This window comes from Echinops telfairi, unplaced genomic scaffold (assembly GCF_000313985.2).
Source record: "Echinops telfairi isolate 266 unplaced genomic scaffold, ASM31398v2 ScPeMD7_70;HRSCAF=299, whole genome shotgun sequence".
In the NCBI taxonomy this organism is placed as follows: domain Eukaryota; kingdom Metazoa; phylum Chordata; class Mammalia; order Afrosoricida; family Tenrecidae; genus Echinops; species Echinops telfairi.
In genome coordinates, this window is record NW_022103968.1 from 61,133,920 (window position 1) to 61,150,106 (window position 16,187).

General features: G+C 51.5%; 1 protein-coding gene across 1 annotated transcript in view; it reads left to right on the forward strand.

Annotated features, from left to right (window-relative positions):
• TSPAN15 (tetraspanin 15) overlaps nt 1–16,187 on the forward strand; it is a gene marked incomplete at its 5' end in the record, with an annotated part of 59,301 nt that overhangs the window by 27,183 nt on the left and 15,931 nt on the right. The window contains 2 exons of the mRNA XM_045291681.1: nt 12,316–12,501; nt 13,982–14,056. Coding sequence (XP_045147616.1) covers nt 12,316–12,501; nt 13,982–14,056 — 261 coding nt within the window. The remainder of the gene's footprint in view (nt 1–12,315; nt 12,502–13,981; nt 14,057–16,187) is intronic.

Genomic DNA, 16,187 nt, shown 5'->3' on the forward strand with positions numbered 1-16,187 from the left:
AGGCACTGTGGGCTGTAGGAGGAGGCACCTCTGAGCCAGGGGCAGGGGCAGGGCAAGCAGCTGTGGTTTGGCACAGTGGTGGCCCCTGCATAGTAGTGGCCCTCCCAGGAAGCCCTCGCTAGCGCCACCTAGCTCTTCACTAAACCCATACCCCAGAATCCTAGATTCCATCCCCCACGCCCTTTCTCTCAGCTAGAATCCATCCCATAGGCCTAGGGTGTAGCTCCTAACAGTCTGAGCTGGGGGGTTTCCTGTCTCCACTGCCAGGTCCAGATGTCCTGGGTGCATTCCAGAGACCACTGTCACATGTGATGATGGCCTCTGGCTAATGAGTCAGCCTGGCTCTGGGGACTGGTATGGAGCCCACGCAGTGCTGAGGCCTGGGCAACTTACCATGTGGGAAGATAGTCCTGGGATGCCATCACTCGGGTGCTGTGGGAACGCATCCTGGTTAGGCAGGTGGGGGGAGAGAGGGTAAACTGCCAACCAACCGTACTAAGAAAAGGAGCAAGCTGGAGAAGGCCACCTTCAACCGCCAGGCATCCAATCCCAGCTGGAACTGGACCCAGATCTTCCCACCTCTCGCTGTCCCTTGTGTTCTCTCGGACCAGCCCACAAAGAGTTAGGGCAGGCTTCATCCGGGGCTACAGGTCAAAGCGTCCCTGGCCGCCCAGGGCAGGCCCAGGAGGCCGCATAACTCCCTGCACTTCAGACCAGCCAACCTCCACCGCTTTCTCCAGCCCCCTGGAGTTGGGTCCCAAGCTCCATCGACCTGGTGTGCAGCGTCTCTCTCTGTCACCCTGTCATCCGGAGCTGGGAATTGTTGCCCTTGTGGGCTCATTAATTCTCTACAATGGCTCACAGTTCATGGAGTCTACTACCTATGATTACAGTTACCTGCTTCTTACAACCTGTGCGTTAGTCCGGGTAGACTAGAGAAACAAATTCATGGATGCTCATATGGGTGTCAGAGAGAACTGTATACCCAAGAGCAGGTGTACATTAAAAAAACATCCCAGCCCAGTCCAGACCAAGCCCAAAAGTCCAATGTTACCCAGTGTCAATACTAGCCCATAAAGTCCTCTTTAGACTCACGCAGCAGTGATGGCGAATGCAGGAAGATCACAGGCCAATGGGTGGAAAGTCTGTGGATCCAGCGGTGGTGGAAGCATTCAGCACGGGCATGGACCTCCGTGTGGCTCCTCCAGCTCCAGGACTCTGGCTTCCTCAGCGTAGCTCCATGTGGCTTGTCAACAGGAAGACGAAGCAGAGTGTAGTGAGTATCTGGCCTCCAGTCAGCTATTGATCTCTGCAGTGCCTCCAAATGAGGTCATCAAGCTGCGACCTGATTGACAGGCTAGATTCCACCCCTTCCCAAGTTGACACCGGATTATGTAACTACCACCACCAGAAGGAAGGTTACAAGTGAAGACGTACCAGGCAGAGTCTGGGAGAGGTCCAGGAAGAGACTTCCTTGTTCCTGGGGGTGTCAGTCTCTCAGGCAATGACCTGCACACCCCTCCAGAAAACCCCAAGAGAGGACACCCCAAAGCCTCAGTGCTTCATGTATATGAATCCTTGACATGTGATTGACTACCACATTCCCATCTCTTCCCAAGGCCTGTTGCCAGGATAGGGCTTGTCTAGCCCCCTACTCATTTGCATGTGTTAAATGGTGCCTCGCTGTTTGTTTATTTTTGGTCTCATATTTTCAGATTTTCTTGTTAAGACTACACACGTAGAGCGTACACCGGTCCAACAATTTTTACATATATAATATGTGGGGGCTTGGAAGTTCTGTGGAAAAATTCCATTATCTTTTCATTACATTTTCCCATGAAAAGCCTTTCCTACAGTGATATTTATTACATTGACAATTGCTGGAGAGACTCCCAAGGGTTGTGTGGTAGTCACATCATGTCACGTCAACTTGGTAAATAAGTGTAGGGTAGAGTCTAGCCTGTCAATCAGATCATAGCCTACTGATGCCTGCTTGTGAGCTTGGCCTTCTCATGAGGATTCTGGGAACTTGCTTTTTTTCCTTCTCCCTGGAGGTGCGCCACATACACTCTCTGCTTCCTCTTCCTATTGACAAGCCACATGGAGACTTGCTGAGCCCTGTGAGAGCCTTTCTCTCTGCTTCACCTTCCTGCTGAAGACCCCCACTTGGAGAGCTGGCAGAGCCAAGTGGAGACCTGCACCAGCACTGAGATGCTTCCACCGCCATTGGATCCGCAAGACCTTGCACCTACCGGCCTGTGATCTTCCTGAATTTTGCAGCATTGCATGTGACTGCATGAGTCAAAAGAGGGAATTGTGGACTTGTATCAGACGTATGGGCTAATATCAGACTGATGGACTTGATCCGGACAGGGCTGGAATGTTTTCTCAGTGTTCAATTGCTCTTTGGTATAAAGCTCTCTCTCGCACACAAGTGAATGTCCCTGGATTTGGTCTGTAGTCAACCCAGTCTAATACAGGTTGTTTTCCAGAAAGGGAAGACAAGGGGCAAAGTGACTTCTTTCTTCCACAGAGAGGAGAAGAAAATGTGGGGTGGGCTGGTGAAATTGCTCCTGATTGTCCTTCCCTGGTCTGTTTCCATGGTTTCCAGATAACCATGAGTCATTCTTCCCCTCAGGCCTTTTAAGGGTCTACTCCAGGATGAGCTCACCAGAGTGGTTCTTCTCGGGGTTGAAGGTAGCTGAAACACTATCATGTCTCAGTTTTGTTTCTTCAACTGATCTACCCGGTTCCTCTGAGCTCATGGTGGGTCGGCTGGTAAGTCAGGCTTTTGTGCAACTTTCAGGGCTCAAGTCAAATAGTCCTCCTCTCTTTCTCCAGGAGGAAGTAGTGATTGCTCTGCATCTTGTTTCTAGAACACCACAGTCTTGCCTTGTTGTGCCACCGCCTTGCCTGCCTGTCTCCCAGCTTTTCCCAAGGAGGACAGACGTTTGCTCAGCTCTTATCCCTGCTGCTGCTTACCGGGTTTGCGTCAGAAATTCTACTCTCTTCTCAGGCCAGATTAAACTGCCCGGATGTGCAAACCTCCCAGTTGAGCCTCTTCCCAGTCTGGAATGTGGGAGCCTTAAATCAAGTTTGTGTAACCACTGCTGACTGGAGGAGCAACAAGCAGACTGGCACGTCCACTTTGCTTCCTGTAGACAGTTTGTTTTCCAAAGCTAGTGTTTGCCACTCCTGCATGTAACTAGGTAAGGCTTTCCCAGGCAGGCCTAGGGAATACTTAGGAAGTACAACAAGTACTTTTGGAAGTCATGTCCCAGGTCTGCCAAGACCGTCAGGGAAGACAGCACTGTTACTAAATCCATCATAATAAAAAGTCCAAAAACCAAATTCATTGCTATGGAGCCAATTCTGACCCATTGTGACCTTATAGGACAGACTAGAACTGCCCTTATAGGTTTCCGAGACTATAAATATTTACAGAAATAGAATGCTTCATCTTTCTCCTGAAGGGTGGTTGGTAGTTTCAAACTGCTGACCTGGGAGTGAGCGGCACAATAGGCAACCCTTTAAGTCACCTGAGCTCCAATAAGAAGACATAGAAAAGTGGGGTTAACCCTGTTCACGGATAAGAAGACCCGATACAGGTAAAGATTTTAATTTGTCCCAAAGGGAACTGTAGATTCAATGCTGTCTCAGTCAAATCACAGCAGTTTTTGCTTGGAATTTGACAAAATGATTCTAAACTATACATGTGTGGTAGTTATGTAATCTGGTGTCAATTTGAGGATTCAGAGTGAAGGGGTGGAGTCTAGGCTATCAATCAGGTCATAGCCAATGAGGCCTCTGTGTGGGGATGGCCTTCTCCTGAGGATTCTGGGAACTCCTGTATTCCTCCTTGGAAGCAGGAGATTCTCTGTCTCTTTCTCTCTCTCTCTCTGCTTACTCCCTTGGACACACTGCAGCTGACAAGACACATGAAACTACGCTAGTGCCCTGAATTGGAGCAGCCACGTGGAGACCCTGCCAGCAGAGATGCTTACACCGCCACTGGATCCACAAGACTTTCCACCCAGTGGCCTGTGATCTTCCTGCACTCGGTGTCATTGCATATGTTTCATGAGTCTGCAGAGGACTTTTTAGATTGGTATCAGACACATGGGCTAATATCAGACTTATGGACTTGATCTCAACTGAGCTATGATATTTTCTCAATATTCAATTGCTCTTGTATATAAAGCTCTTTCTTATACACATGAGTGTCTATGAATTTGTTTCTCTAGTCTACCCGGACTAACACAACATGAAATCATCAAGGTCCAAGAAGATCCAGGACACCTTTGAAGAAGGGAGGAAGATAGCAAGTAGAAACTGAGTCATGTTATAGTCCGTATGATAGTGAGCTTTATCTAGGGATTGTTGTTCATCTAGGTATTGCTGTTAGGTGCCATCCAGCCAGTTCTGACTCACAGCGAGCCCTCTGGATAAGAGAATGCAATACTGCCGAATCCTTTGCCACCTCACAGTTGTTGCCTTGCTCGAGCCCATTGTTGCACTCACCGTGTCAGTAGATCAAGGGTCTCCTTATTCTTCACGGACCCTCTACCAAGCATGCAATTCTTCCACAGTATGTGAGACCACCCTTGCTTCTAAGGAGTAGTCTGGATATATATACTTCTTCCAACACAGATAGGTTCATTCTTCTGGAAGCCGTGGTATGGTCCCTATTCTTTACCAGCCCTACAATTCAGACCCATCAGTTCTTCTGTCTTTCTTATGCACCGAGATAAATAGCTCTCTGTCTCTCTCCCTGGTGGTCAGACCAGCGCGCTGCCTGAGCTAGCTGACCTGCCTTAGCATGTGTGCCGTGCTTCTTGTGGACCGAGCCACCCTGTGTCCCATGGTGGACTGAGTCACTGTGCTGTGCTTTTCCATGCCCCACCTTGCCGAGTCTGCTGCCTGTGGGCAACTCCGCTCCCCTTGCCACCTCTCCAGCTGCCCATACCTCCCTCCAGCCACTTTGCATCACTACACCTTGAGGCTCCAGGACCTGCTTCGCTCCACTGTGTCACTGGCCTCTGCTATACCTCACCACTTCATCTTCCTATTGGCTGCTTCCTTGGCTTTGGGCTAGTGCCCGCATGAGTTGGAAGGCCCTTCAGTATAGTGACTGTCCTACGAACATGAGTTCAACTGAGCCCTCTGTACTTCTGTGTGGACTAATTTGCTGTTATATTCCTTTTCGTTATATAAACGTATCCATATATGTAGTCATAAGTGTCCTGGTTTTGCTTCTCTAGAGAACCCTGCCTAAAACAGGCTGCAAAGTGCAAGGTTGGTGGTTCAGACCCACCAGTTGCTCTGCAGGAGCAAGATAAGACTAATTGCTTCTATGAAGAGTCACATTATTTGAAACCTACAAAGGGTGGCCAAGAGATGGAGTTAACTCAATGGCCGTGGGTTTGTTCGAGTTTTCAGAGCCTTCTGTACTTCTCCATGAGGGAATTGAACCTGACTTCCCATGAACCTGAGAATCTTCAACATTTTGTGCCCTTTGGCTTTCTCAGAAAGCCTATGGACACCTTCCTTAGAACAAGATATTTAAATACAAAAAATCATAAAAAACCAATTCGGTTGAGATATACGAAGGGGTACCCCCCCAAACCCTGATGCTTATTTGGTTTTTTTTTATGTGAGGGGGACAGTGCATTTGGAGTTTGTGCCACCAGGTCAGACTGTTAATCAAACTTTCTATTTTGAGGTTCTGAAAAGATTGGGTAACAGTGTGTGACAAAAAAGCCTGATTTGTGACAGATGGGGGACCAGTTTTGCCACCACGACAATACATCTTTTCACACAGCCATCTCAGTGTGCCAGTTTTTAGGAAAAAAAAACCAGCATGCCTCTCTTGCCCCATACACCTGACTCACCTGACCTCGCTCTGTGTGACTTCTTTTTGTTTCCTCGAATGAGAAGGGACATGAAAAGACAGACTTGATGACTTCAACTAGGTGAAGAGAAAAATGAGGGAGGTGTTGTCAGCCATCCAAACAGATGAGTTTGAAAAATGTTTCCAAGAATGGAATTGCAGATTTGACAAATGTATTCAGTGTGATTGATGGAGAGTACTTTGAAGGTGCTAAGATGGTTTTATTTTAAAAAACTTAAATGCATAGCTTTGGGGAAAATATTAGGTTTTGTTTTGTTTTTTGTACCCCTTTGTATGCATGTGATAGGCTGAAATTTTTTTTTAAAACATTTCGTTAGGGGCTCACACAAGTCTTATCACAATCCATACACACATCAATTGTGTAAAGCGCATTTGTACATCGTTTCTCAAAACATTTTCTCTCCATTAAACCCCCGACATTAGGTCCTCATTTTTCCCCTCCCTCCCCGCTCCCCTCTCCATCATGAGCCCTTGATAGTTTATAAATTGTTATTTTGTCATATCTTGCCCTGTCCGACGTCTCCCCTCACCCACTTTTCGGTTGTCCGTCCCCCAGGGAGGAGGTCACATATAGTCCCTTGTAATCGGTTCCCTCCTTCCTACCCACTCTCCCTCCACCCTCCCTGTTTCGCCACTAACTCCACTGGTCCTGTAGGGCTCATCTGCCCTGGATTCCCTGTATTTTCAGTTCCCATCTGTACCAGTGTACCTCTTCTGGTCTAGCCAGTCTTGCAAGGTCGAATTCCAGTCATGGTAGTGGGAGCAGGGAGGAAACATTTAGGAACTAGAGGAAAGTTGTATTTTTCATCGTTGTTACATCACACCCTGACTGGCTCGTCTCCTCCCCAAGACCCCTCTGCAAGGAGATCTCCAGTGGCCTACTAATGGGCTTTGGGTCTCCATTCCGCACTCCCCCCATCATTCACTATGGTAAGATTTTTTGTTCTGATGATGGTGATAGGCTGAATTTATAAAGAAACAAAACAAATGTCACTCATACACGTATAAAAAACAATGCTTTATCGAGAAATAATTAGGCATCAAGAAAGCGGCCCACCCAGTCCTACTCAGGGCAGACACTAGTTCTCAGACGCACCCAGCTGCGGGTGGATGAAGCAGGAAGACCAAGTCGGGGAGGAAGCTGGGTGATCACAGACTGATGGGTGCACAGTTGCATGGCTCCCCAGAAGTATGACAGGGTGCCAACAGCACCCAGGAAGGGCAGGCTACATCGGCTGCCCCAGAGGCAGTCCAGGATCCAAGCAAGTGGCAAGGGGAGAGAGCAGTCCTGCTCAGCGCCTCTTACAAAAGGCCACTCCCCAAGGAAGCATCGTCAGGCTGGGACCTGACAGGCTGAACGCCACTCCTACCTTCACTCAGGTACATCAAGCTGACATAAAGTCTAACCACCACAAAGACTATTACTCAAATATTAGAAAGCCAAATAGCTAAGAGCCCCCAATGAAATGATTTTAAAAGGAAACAGAGGGAAGAACTAGGAGGCAAGAGACATTTAGAGGTATAGACATAGGCATGTATGTATGTAAATATATTAATATATAACGATAGGGTATAGGTCTATGTACATATATTTATAGGTTAAGTGTTAAGGTAGCAGATGGACATTGGGCTTCTACTAAAGTCCTCCCTAAATGCAAGAACACTTTGTTCTAATAACCTGGCATTCTGTGATGCTCACCTTCCCGACACAATCACTGAAGACAGAATGGATACATAAACTAATGTGCTGAGGAAAGCTGATGGTGCCCGGCTATTACAAGATATTGCATCTGGGGTCTTATATGCTTGAAGTTAAACAAGCGGCCATCTAGCAGGGAAACAACAGAGCCCACATGGAGGAGACACACCAGCCTGTGTGATCACGAGGTGTCGATGGGATCAGGTATCAGGCATCAAAGACCCCCCCCAAAAAAAACATCAATGTGATTGAGGGGGAAGGCGGAGTGGAGACCCAAAGCCCATCTGTAGGCAATTGGACATCCCCTCACAGAAGGGTCACAAGGAAAGGATGAGCCAGTCAGGGTGCAGTATAACACTGAGGGAACACACAACATTCCTCTAGTTCTTTAATGCTTCCTCCCCCGATTATCACGACCCCAGTTCTATCTTACAAATCTGGTTAGACCAGAGTATGTACACTGGTACAGATAAGAGCTCTCAACACACAAAATCCAGGACAGATAAACCCTTAGGACCAATAATGAGAGTAGCAATACCACTAGAGTAGGTAGGGCCGGGGAAGCTACCGCAATGATCAATGTACAACAACCCCCCCCCCCACCTCCAATGGGGGACAAACAGAAATGTGGATGAAGGAAGACAGTGGATGGTGTAAAATATGAAAATAAAAATAATTTATAACTTATCAAGGGTTCATGAAGGTGGGAGGGTGGAAAAAGAGGCGCTGATCCCAAGGGCTAAAGTAGAAAGAAAATGTTTTGGAAATGATAGTAGCAACATATTACAAATGTGCTTGATACAATTGATGTATGGATTTTTGTCAGAACTGTAAGAGCCCCCAATAAAATGATTTATTAAAATAAAATAAAAAGAAAAGAAAACCAAATCTATGATATAGTAAAAATGGGTTTTTAAATTCAATACATTAAATTATAAACTCAACAAGTGGATCTAGTGACTACTGTAATTTTGCAGTCATGATGAATATGAGCGCTCTTTTAAGACATTTGCAATAACTAATGTTGTTTGTGGGCAATAAAGCCCCCGGTGCTGTTACTACCGCTGTGGTTTGTTATCTGCATGCAGAATGGAAGGAAAGGCCACATTTCAGTTAGAGGCTAATGCATATAAATACGTGAGTGTTTTCCCCAGCTCTGCTGGTGTAGTGGTTATGTGTTAGGCTGCTAATCACGAGGTCAGCAGTTCAAAACCACCAGCTACTCCTTGGGAGAAAGATGAGGCTTTCTATTCCTGTAAAGAACTACAGTCTCAGAAACCCACAAGAGCAGTTCTACACTGCCCTATAAGGTCACTAGGAGTCGGAACAGACTTGATGGCAGTAAGTTTGTTTGTTTATTGGGGGGTTTGGTGTTTCCCCATCCCCATTCTTACACCCCCTGAGCCCCATTCATAGAGGTCGTTTACAGCCTCCAGGCCATTGCTGTGACCCCACGGACCCTGGAATAGAAACTAAACCAAGCCGAGCTCGTGTGGCGCAGTCGATTCTGTCGATCAGAGAGCTCCCCCACAGGGCAGTGCATCGCTGCATGGGGGAATATTCTCAGAGCAAAGGGAAGTTTTGTTTCCGGTTGGCAAAGCTGCTCCCGAGTGGCTCTCAGAGCTCCGTGATCTTCTTTGGGGAATTGGTAAAAATAGAAGATGCTGCAGAGTGCTGTGGTGGAGCGGGCTGGGCTGGGTCAGTTCTGCTCAGAAGCAGGGCCGATGAAAGCGCTGGGGTTTGCGGATGGTTTCCCAAGCATCGTGCCTTAACCCCGAAGCCCAGCCTCAGGCTGTAAGGAGGGATGGGACAGGCTTGTGGGGAAAGAGGTCAGGGCTGATGCCCCTCCTTCTAGACAATATGAAGAATGGAACTTCATGGCCATTGAGTCCATCTGATTCATAGTGACCCTATAGGATGGACTAGACCTGCAGCTTTGGGTTTCAGTGTAAAAGCAGAAGGTCTTGCCTTCTCCCAAGGAGTTGTTGGCGGTGTCCAGCTGCGGCCCTGTGGTTAACAGCCCAACCCCAAACCCTCTATGCGTCTTAGACAGCCTAGGGCTCTCTAAAATATGTGAATTCAGCACTGGAAACAGCCAGATGTCATAGTGCTATTGTCCATGACTACGTGAGAACGACATTATTCATCCAGATCTGACCCCAATTCCAACTCGCAGTGACCCTACCTGGGGCTTCCAAGACTGTAATTGTGTACAGACGCAGACAGCCTCAGCTTTCTCCCATGGAGCGACCCGTGGGTTTGCACCGCTAACCTTGTGGTTAGCAGCTGAATGCCTAACCAAGAGCACCAGACGGTAGAAACCCATCTTTACCGTCCTTAAATATACCATGTCCTTCTCCGAATGTTTTGTTCGCTCTACATGGACTCAGAAGACCTCAGTTCTGTGGGGCTCATGATTTTCAGTTTGGGGGTAGAGGGATTTTTGGGTCCTGGCCTGGCTTAGGATTAGGGCTTCAGGATCAGCTCCTTGGGGATGGAATAATTTGGAAGTGGTAGGGGAGACCTTGTTCTCTGAAGACCCTAGGGGATTAGGCTGGCCTTCAGCCCTGGTTTCCCCACGGTCCAGGTTTGGGAGCTTGGACTGAGTCAACAGCCCCAGTCTCGGTCAATGGCAGATTTGATTTCCTGTGGTTTTGCCACTTTACTGAAGTGTGTGTGTGTGTGTGTGTGTGTGTGTGTGTGTGTGTGTGTCCCCTGCCCTGCAAATGAAAAGAAAATTACCCAAGTGGGAAAGTTTGATGAAGTCATTTCCTTCTCAGCTCTCCTGATATGGTCGGTGTTTTAGTGCCTGCCCCTCTTCCTCCTGTGTACGGGAAGGCATTCCTTGCAGTCAAGGGCCGCGTCTCGGTAAGCCGGGATTATCTTCAACCCCAGAGGAGTCGCTTAGATGTGAAATCCAGCAGAATGAAGGCTGAACCCAAGTGAGACGGTTCCCGAGGGATCTTCTAGCTGTCATGCGTTTCCGTAGAGCCAGGTCTGTTCTCTGGCCTTAGTAAAGCGTAGGGGGGAGTGGTAGCGCCCTGTACGCACCACAGTCCTGGCGCTCTTTAGAGGTTGGTGAGGAGGGCTACTTAGAGGGCACAATGACCAATAGGCAGCCCCACAATAGCCAATGGAAAGCCAAGTAGACTAGTAACCAAAGCGGCAGCCTTGGCTAGTCATGCTAACTGCATGTCTTCCCACCCACTACATGTACCAGTTGCTACGGAGTTGATTCTGACCCGTGGTGACCACATGTGTGTCAGAGAAGATATGGGATCCACAGGGTTTTGAATGGCTTATTTTTCAGAAGTAGGTGGCCAGGCCGTTTGTCTGAGGCTCCTCTGGGGGGATTCGAACCTGCAACCTCTTAGTTAGCAGCTGAGGGTATTAACTCTTTTCACAATCTCCGGATCCCAGTCCTCCAGACATCTTGCCTGTTTTATCTCCATTTCATCTCCGGCTTCTGTGTATTTTCCCTGCAGCCTCCAGCTCTCGTTACCCTCGGGAAGGGTGGGGCCAGGAAGCGGGGAGTGGGGGGTGGGGGGAGCCCTGCCCTCCTTCGCTCAGTAGCGTTGACTGCAGATGTTGAGCATGCTTCCTGCCCGTCAGGATTCCCTGGGCACTGGGGACGCCCCCCAAACAGCCGAGAGCCCCTGCCCGTGGGGAGCTTGTGCTCTGGAGGGGACGGCAAACAATTGAAAAAAGAAAGGAAATCTGTAGTGTGTGACGTTCGGGGATGCACAGAGGATCAGTAAGACAGGGTCAGGGTGGCGGGAGTTTCCCAGACAGCAAGTTTCCCCTGCTGAGGAAGGAGGGCTTCACTGACCAGGGCGAGGAGGGAGGAGGGCCAGTACGGCCGCCCTGGACCGGGCACCCTTGGTGGGTTCCAGGAGCAGCCAGGGGACCCTGTGAGAAAGCGGAGCGAGGGGGAGGAGTGAGCCCCAAGTCGGCGCAGGCAGGCTGGGGTCGGGGCAGGTCTCACAAGGTCACAGCCATGCCTGCCCTAACTCGGGTTTTACTGGGCCATTCTGGCCACCCTGTGGGGAACAGGCCGAGAGGGCACCAGTGAGGAGGCTATTGCAAGGTGGGGGGTGGGGGGCGGCGCTCAGGGCATGGCTGTGTGGCCCAGCCGGGCAGAGGGCTGGGAGCAGGCTGCCCAGTGACAAAGCTCCGGTGCTATGTGCGGGAGGGGCCTTCCCGCCAGTGTTTCCCATGGGTGCTCCACGCTCTTCTTTACCGCTAGGAAAATGAAGAGCCATTTTGCTTAAAAAGCCTCCATCTACCCACCCATCCACCCACGGTTCCCACCAGCTGTCAGCAGCCACCCTGGACGTGCGGCCTGCTTTTCTTGGGGTTGGGTGAAATGCCACCCTGAGCAGTTCTTGCCTCAGGTGCCCCGCTGGTCAGTGTGCGCAGGCGGTTAGCAGGGCAGAGAGGGCTGCTTTGAACCCATTGTCCAGGGGGGACTCAGACTCCGGGTGCCCCCATGCAGGCCCACAGCAGACCAAAGCTGAACCCAGGCTGCCTGCCTCTCTACCCCGTGGCATTTCTCCCGGCCCAGCAGGACCCTCCTCAAAAGCCGTGCTCACCCCCAGCCGGCTGGGCGGTCACTGCAGCCGCAGACAGACGGACTCCTGACTGAGAGGATGCTCCTGGGAGCACCTACCTTCCTCTCTAACTGCCTGCTTTCACCCCCCTGCAGCTGATCGGGGGCCTGGTCCTGTCTGTGGGCATCTATGCAGAGGTGGAGCGGCAGAAGTACAAAACACTAGAGAGTGCCTTCCTCGCGCCGGCCGTCATCCTCATCCTCCTGGGCGTGGTCATGTTCTTCGTCTCCTTCATCGGTGTGCTGGCATCCCTCCGGGACAACCTGTGCCTGCTGCAGTCCGTGAGTCTGCTCCACTCCCCCGCGGCGCGGGCAGGCGGGCTGGGGGCCGCAGGCCCGGGGAGCTGGGATGAGGCAGCTGGCAGCCTTCAGGCCGCGCCCCAAGCCAGCTCCTACCGAGGTCTTCCTGGACCCGCCCATCCACGCATGCTGGCTCAGCGTGCCCATAAAATAGGGTGCCGCTCACCTCCCGAACCCTTTGTCTGAACTCATGGTTCCAAGTGGGAGCCCCAGAAATCAAAACAGGACATGCAAAGGCTAAAAAAGTGAGGTTCATGGCGGTGTGCTCATGAGCTTGTTAGGTTTCTTGGGTGAGAAGAACTCTGATCCTTGGTTTCGCCAAAGCCTGGTTTGCGATCCAAGTGAGTTTTATAAAGGATAGAAGGAATGTCAGGTCTTACACAGGCTCCCTGAGGACACTTCACACCCGCACACGGAGGCCTGAGGCCAGAGGAGATGCTGCAAGGCCTGCCGAGAAGCAGCTTGAGGGAACAGGCCGAGGGCTTGACGGTACTGGTTGACCCCATTGGCTGAATTAAGCTCACCTGGCCTACATGGGGCCAATACAGGTGAACTGCCCACCTAGGTGTACCACCCCTTCCTGGCCTGGAGCCCGAATTTTTGAGCATGCCCAGTGGACACCCTGCTCCCTTTTCTGACTACCTAACAAGCTCATGTCATGGGCAAACCCACCATGGGCCCAGGCTCTCTCTCACCCTCCCAGCAGGGACTGCGCCCACACCTGCCTGCCTGGTGACTACCCAGGGTCATGCTCCAGCTAATAGAGTCCTTAGAGTTCGTGACCTCAGACAGCCTTTCGTGGTAACTCTCGCCAAAGTCCCTGGCTCTGTTGGGTCTGGGGTGGGCCATGGGCCCACCCAAGTGTCAGGGTAGAGCCAGTCTCACCCCTCCACCCCCCCCCCCAGGGTCAGGAACTAGTCATTCTACAGAGATTGTCTTTCTTGGCCTCACGGCTCCCCTTGGATAGAAGCCCCTAGAAGCAAGTCCTTGTGCTGCCTGAGGCTGGACGTTGAACAAGGCCCTTTCTCAGATAAAGGTGAGGGTGAGGGTCATATCCTCCCAGCCGAAGGCACCCAGTCCCCTGCTCCACCTTTGGGAGCTCCTGCCCCAGGCCGCCCATCAAGCAGGCCCTGACCTCTTGGCCTGATCTGTGGGGGCAGCCAGGTGCTTCCCAGTGGGACCAGCAGTGCACCCCGGGGATGAACCTTGGCAGCGAGGGGGATGAGATTTTGAGTCCCTCTTCCTGACCATGAACCTCCCAGACGGGCTTTTCCAGGGGATGTTTGCCCACATCCTGTGTTCTCCCGGGAGGAAGCGGGCAAGGCCCAGGAGCCAATAAGAGCGGATGGAGCAGCCTTTGAATAACTCGTGCTCAGACCTCAGGGCAGATGCCGGCACATGCCGTCCCCACCCCTACCCCCCATCTCAGTGCCTTCTGGTGACGCTGCATCTTGTTTTCCAGTTCATGTACATCCTCGGGATCTGCCTCATCATCGAGCTCATTGGTGGCGTGGTGGCCTTGACATTCCGGAACCAGGTGGGCCAGGGGCTTCCTTTATCAGAGGACCACTGTGCGAGCCCTGAGTTATAAACCTGGGGTGCCATGGTGAGCCAGACGAGAGCCCCTCGGGAGCTGATCCTCTCAGGAGATCAGACACCGAACAAGCACCAATAATATGAATATGAAACGGATGATACGAGAGGGTCTGAGGGTGGAGGGGTGAGAAGGGCCGCACCTGGAATGGGAGGGGGGTGACACAGCCGAGGACAAGGTGGCGTTTGATTTGAGGCTTTAATTGTGAGTCTCAGAAGAGCAGAGGGACCCACAGGAGCCGAGGCTCTGGGGCAGGAATGAGCTAGGCAGGTGAGCAGCACAGTGTGGACGCTGCTTTTGGGAAGCAGGTGAGAAAGGGCAGAGCACCTAGGCCCTCGGGCTGTGGTTTTGAAGCTTGGGGTTTTTTCTGAAGGCTGTAAGAGGCTTCTGAAGGTTGTTTGTCTGTTTGTTGCAGTCGTGGGATGGACATGGTTTTAAGGATGGGGCGCTGTGGGTTAGGTGCTAACTGCGTCTACTAACTGCAAGGGCAGCAGTTCAGGCCCATCGGCTGCTCCTCAGGAGAAAGATGAGGCTGCCTGCCTTGTAAATATTGGCAGCCTCAGAATCCCCGCACCAGGGCACACTGGCAGTGGGCTTGAAGGATGGTTCTGGCTGCTGAGTGGGAGAGGGCAGTGGGGTGGCCAGGGGAGGAGCATGGAGGCCCCTAGGAGGCTGCAGGGGTCATTCAGGGGGGTGCTGAGGGCCGCTGGCCAGCATGCAGGCAGTGAGTGTGGTGATGCAGGCTGCTTTGGCGTTAGTGTGGCAGAAGTGCCTGCTGCGGACATGCCAAGGGGGCGAGGCCCGCCATGCTGCGATGAGTCCTGGGAGAGCTTGGTTGCCAAGTCAGGGTCCTGAGAGCTGGGAAGGAGTCCCGAGGGGTGGGGGCAACAGTTAGCACACTTGCCTGCTGACCCAGGTGCCTTTGAAGAGAGGCCTGGTAATCCACCTGTCAAATACCAGCCACTGGAAGCCCCTGGGGCTCAACTCGACGTCAACGCTCCTGCCCCCATGGCCCACCCAAATCAACAGGGAGGTTTGGGTTTTTCTTTGCAGAGTCCCGGGCTGCTCTTGTTTTATGAGTTACAGGAGGAGAGAGAGAGGGTCCTGTGGAGGCCCGGAGAGGTTCAGAACCCTCTCAAGAGCCCATGGCACGGCCAGACAGAGGCAGCCTCTCAGGATGCTTCTCCATCCGGTCTTGCTGCCGCCTTCTCCCTTTCCCTCGTTCCTACTTCCCAGGCACCTGCTCTGAGCAGCCGATGCGGGCTACTGCCCAGGGCGGCCAGGCAGGGCTCCTAGCAGGCCAAACTTCCCAACAGTTCCGGCTGGTGCCTTCCTGGCTGGAACCCACGTGCAGTTCTAGGTCAGAAGGTATCGGGGGCTCTGTTCAACTGCCCCCTACATGAGGGGCATGTCAGGTTTCCCAAGCCCTTCCATGAAGACGTTCCTGTGTGCCGGTTTCCAGTGTCCTGTAGCAAGGGCCATGCACCAGCCCCTTCTCAAGGAAGGGAGCCGAGACGAAGGCACTGCCCTCTGATGCACCCAGGGACCCTCTGCCCTCACGTCTTGGGGTGCTGTGGGTTTGGGCTGAGAGTTGTCCCCTGCCCTGTAGCTGCCTGGCCTATGGCGTGGGCTCCGTCTCCTCGGCCAGACCTCTCGTGCACATTGCCGAGCCGTACTCCCCACTGGAGTCCCCAAGGAGAGTCTCAGGTGAAGTGTGGTATGAGCCCACCCACCACCCACCACCAGGCCTCTCCAAGGTGTGGAGGCTCAGGGTGGCCATGATATTAAGAGCTCAGGATCTATAACTTGAAAAATGAGAAAAACTGGGTACAAAATTACCGATGCAGTTAGACCTTCACATGAAAAACCAGCAAGACTGAAGAAAGGATAGAAGGAAGTAATGACATCTGCTCTTATTTCCTCAGGGGCAGGGTGGGGACGAGGGGGGGGGACTAGAGGGGTTTTCATTCTGACCTTTCTTTTTTTTTTTAACATTTTATTAGGGGCTCATACAACTGTTATCGCAATCCATACACACATCAATTGTGTAAAGCGCATTTGTACATCGTTTCTC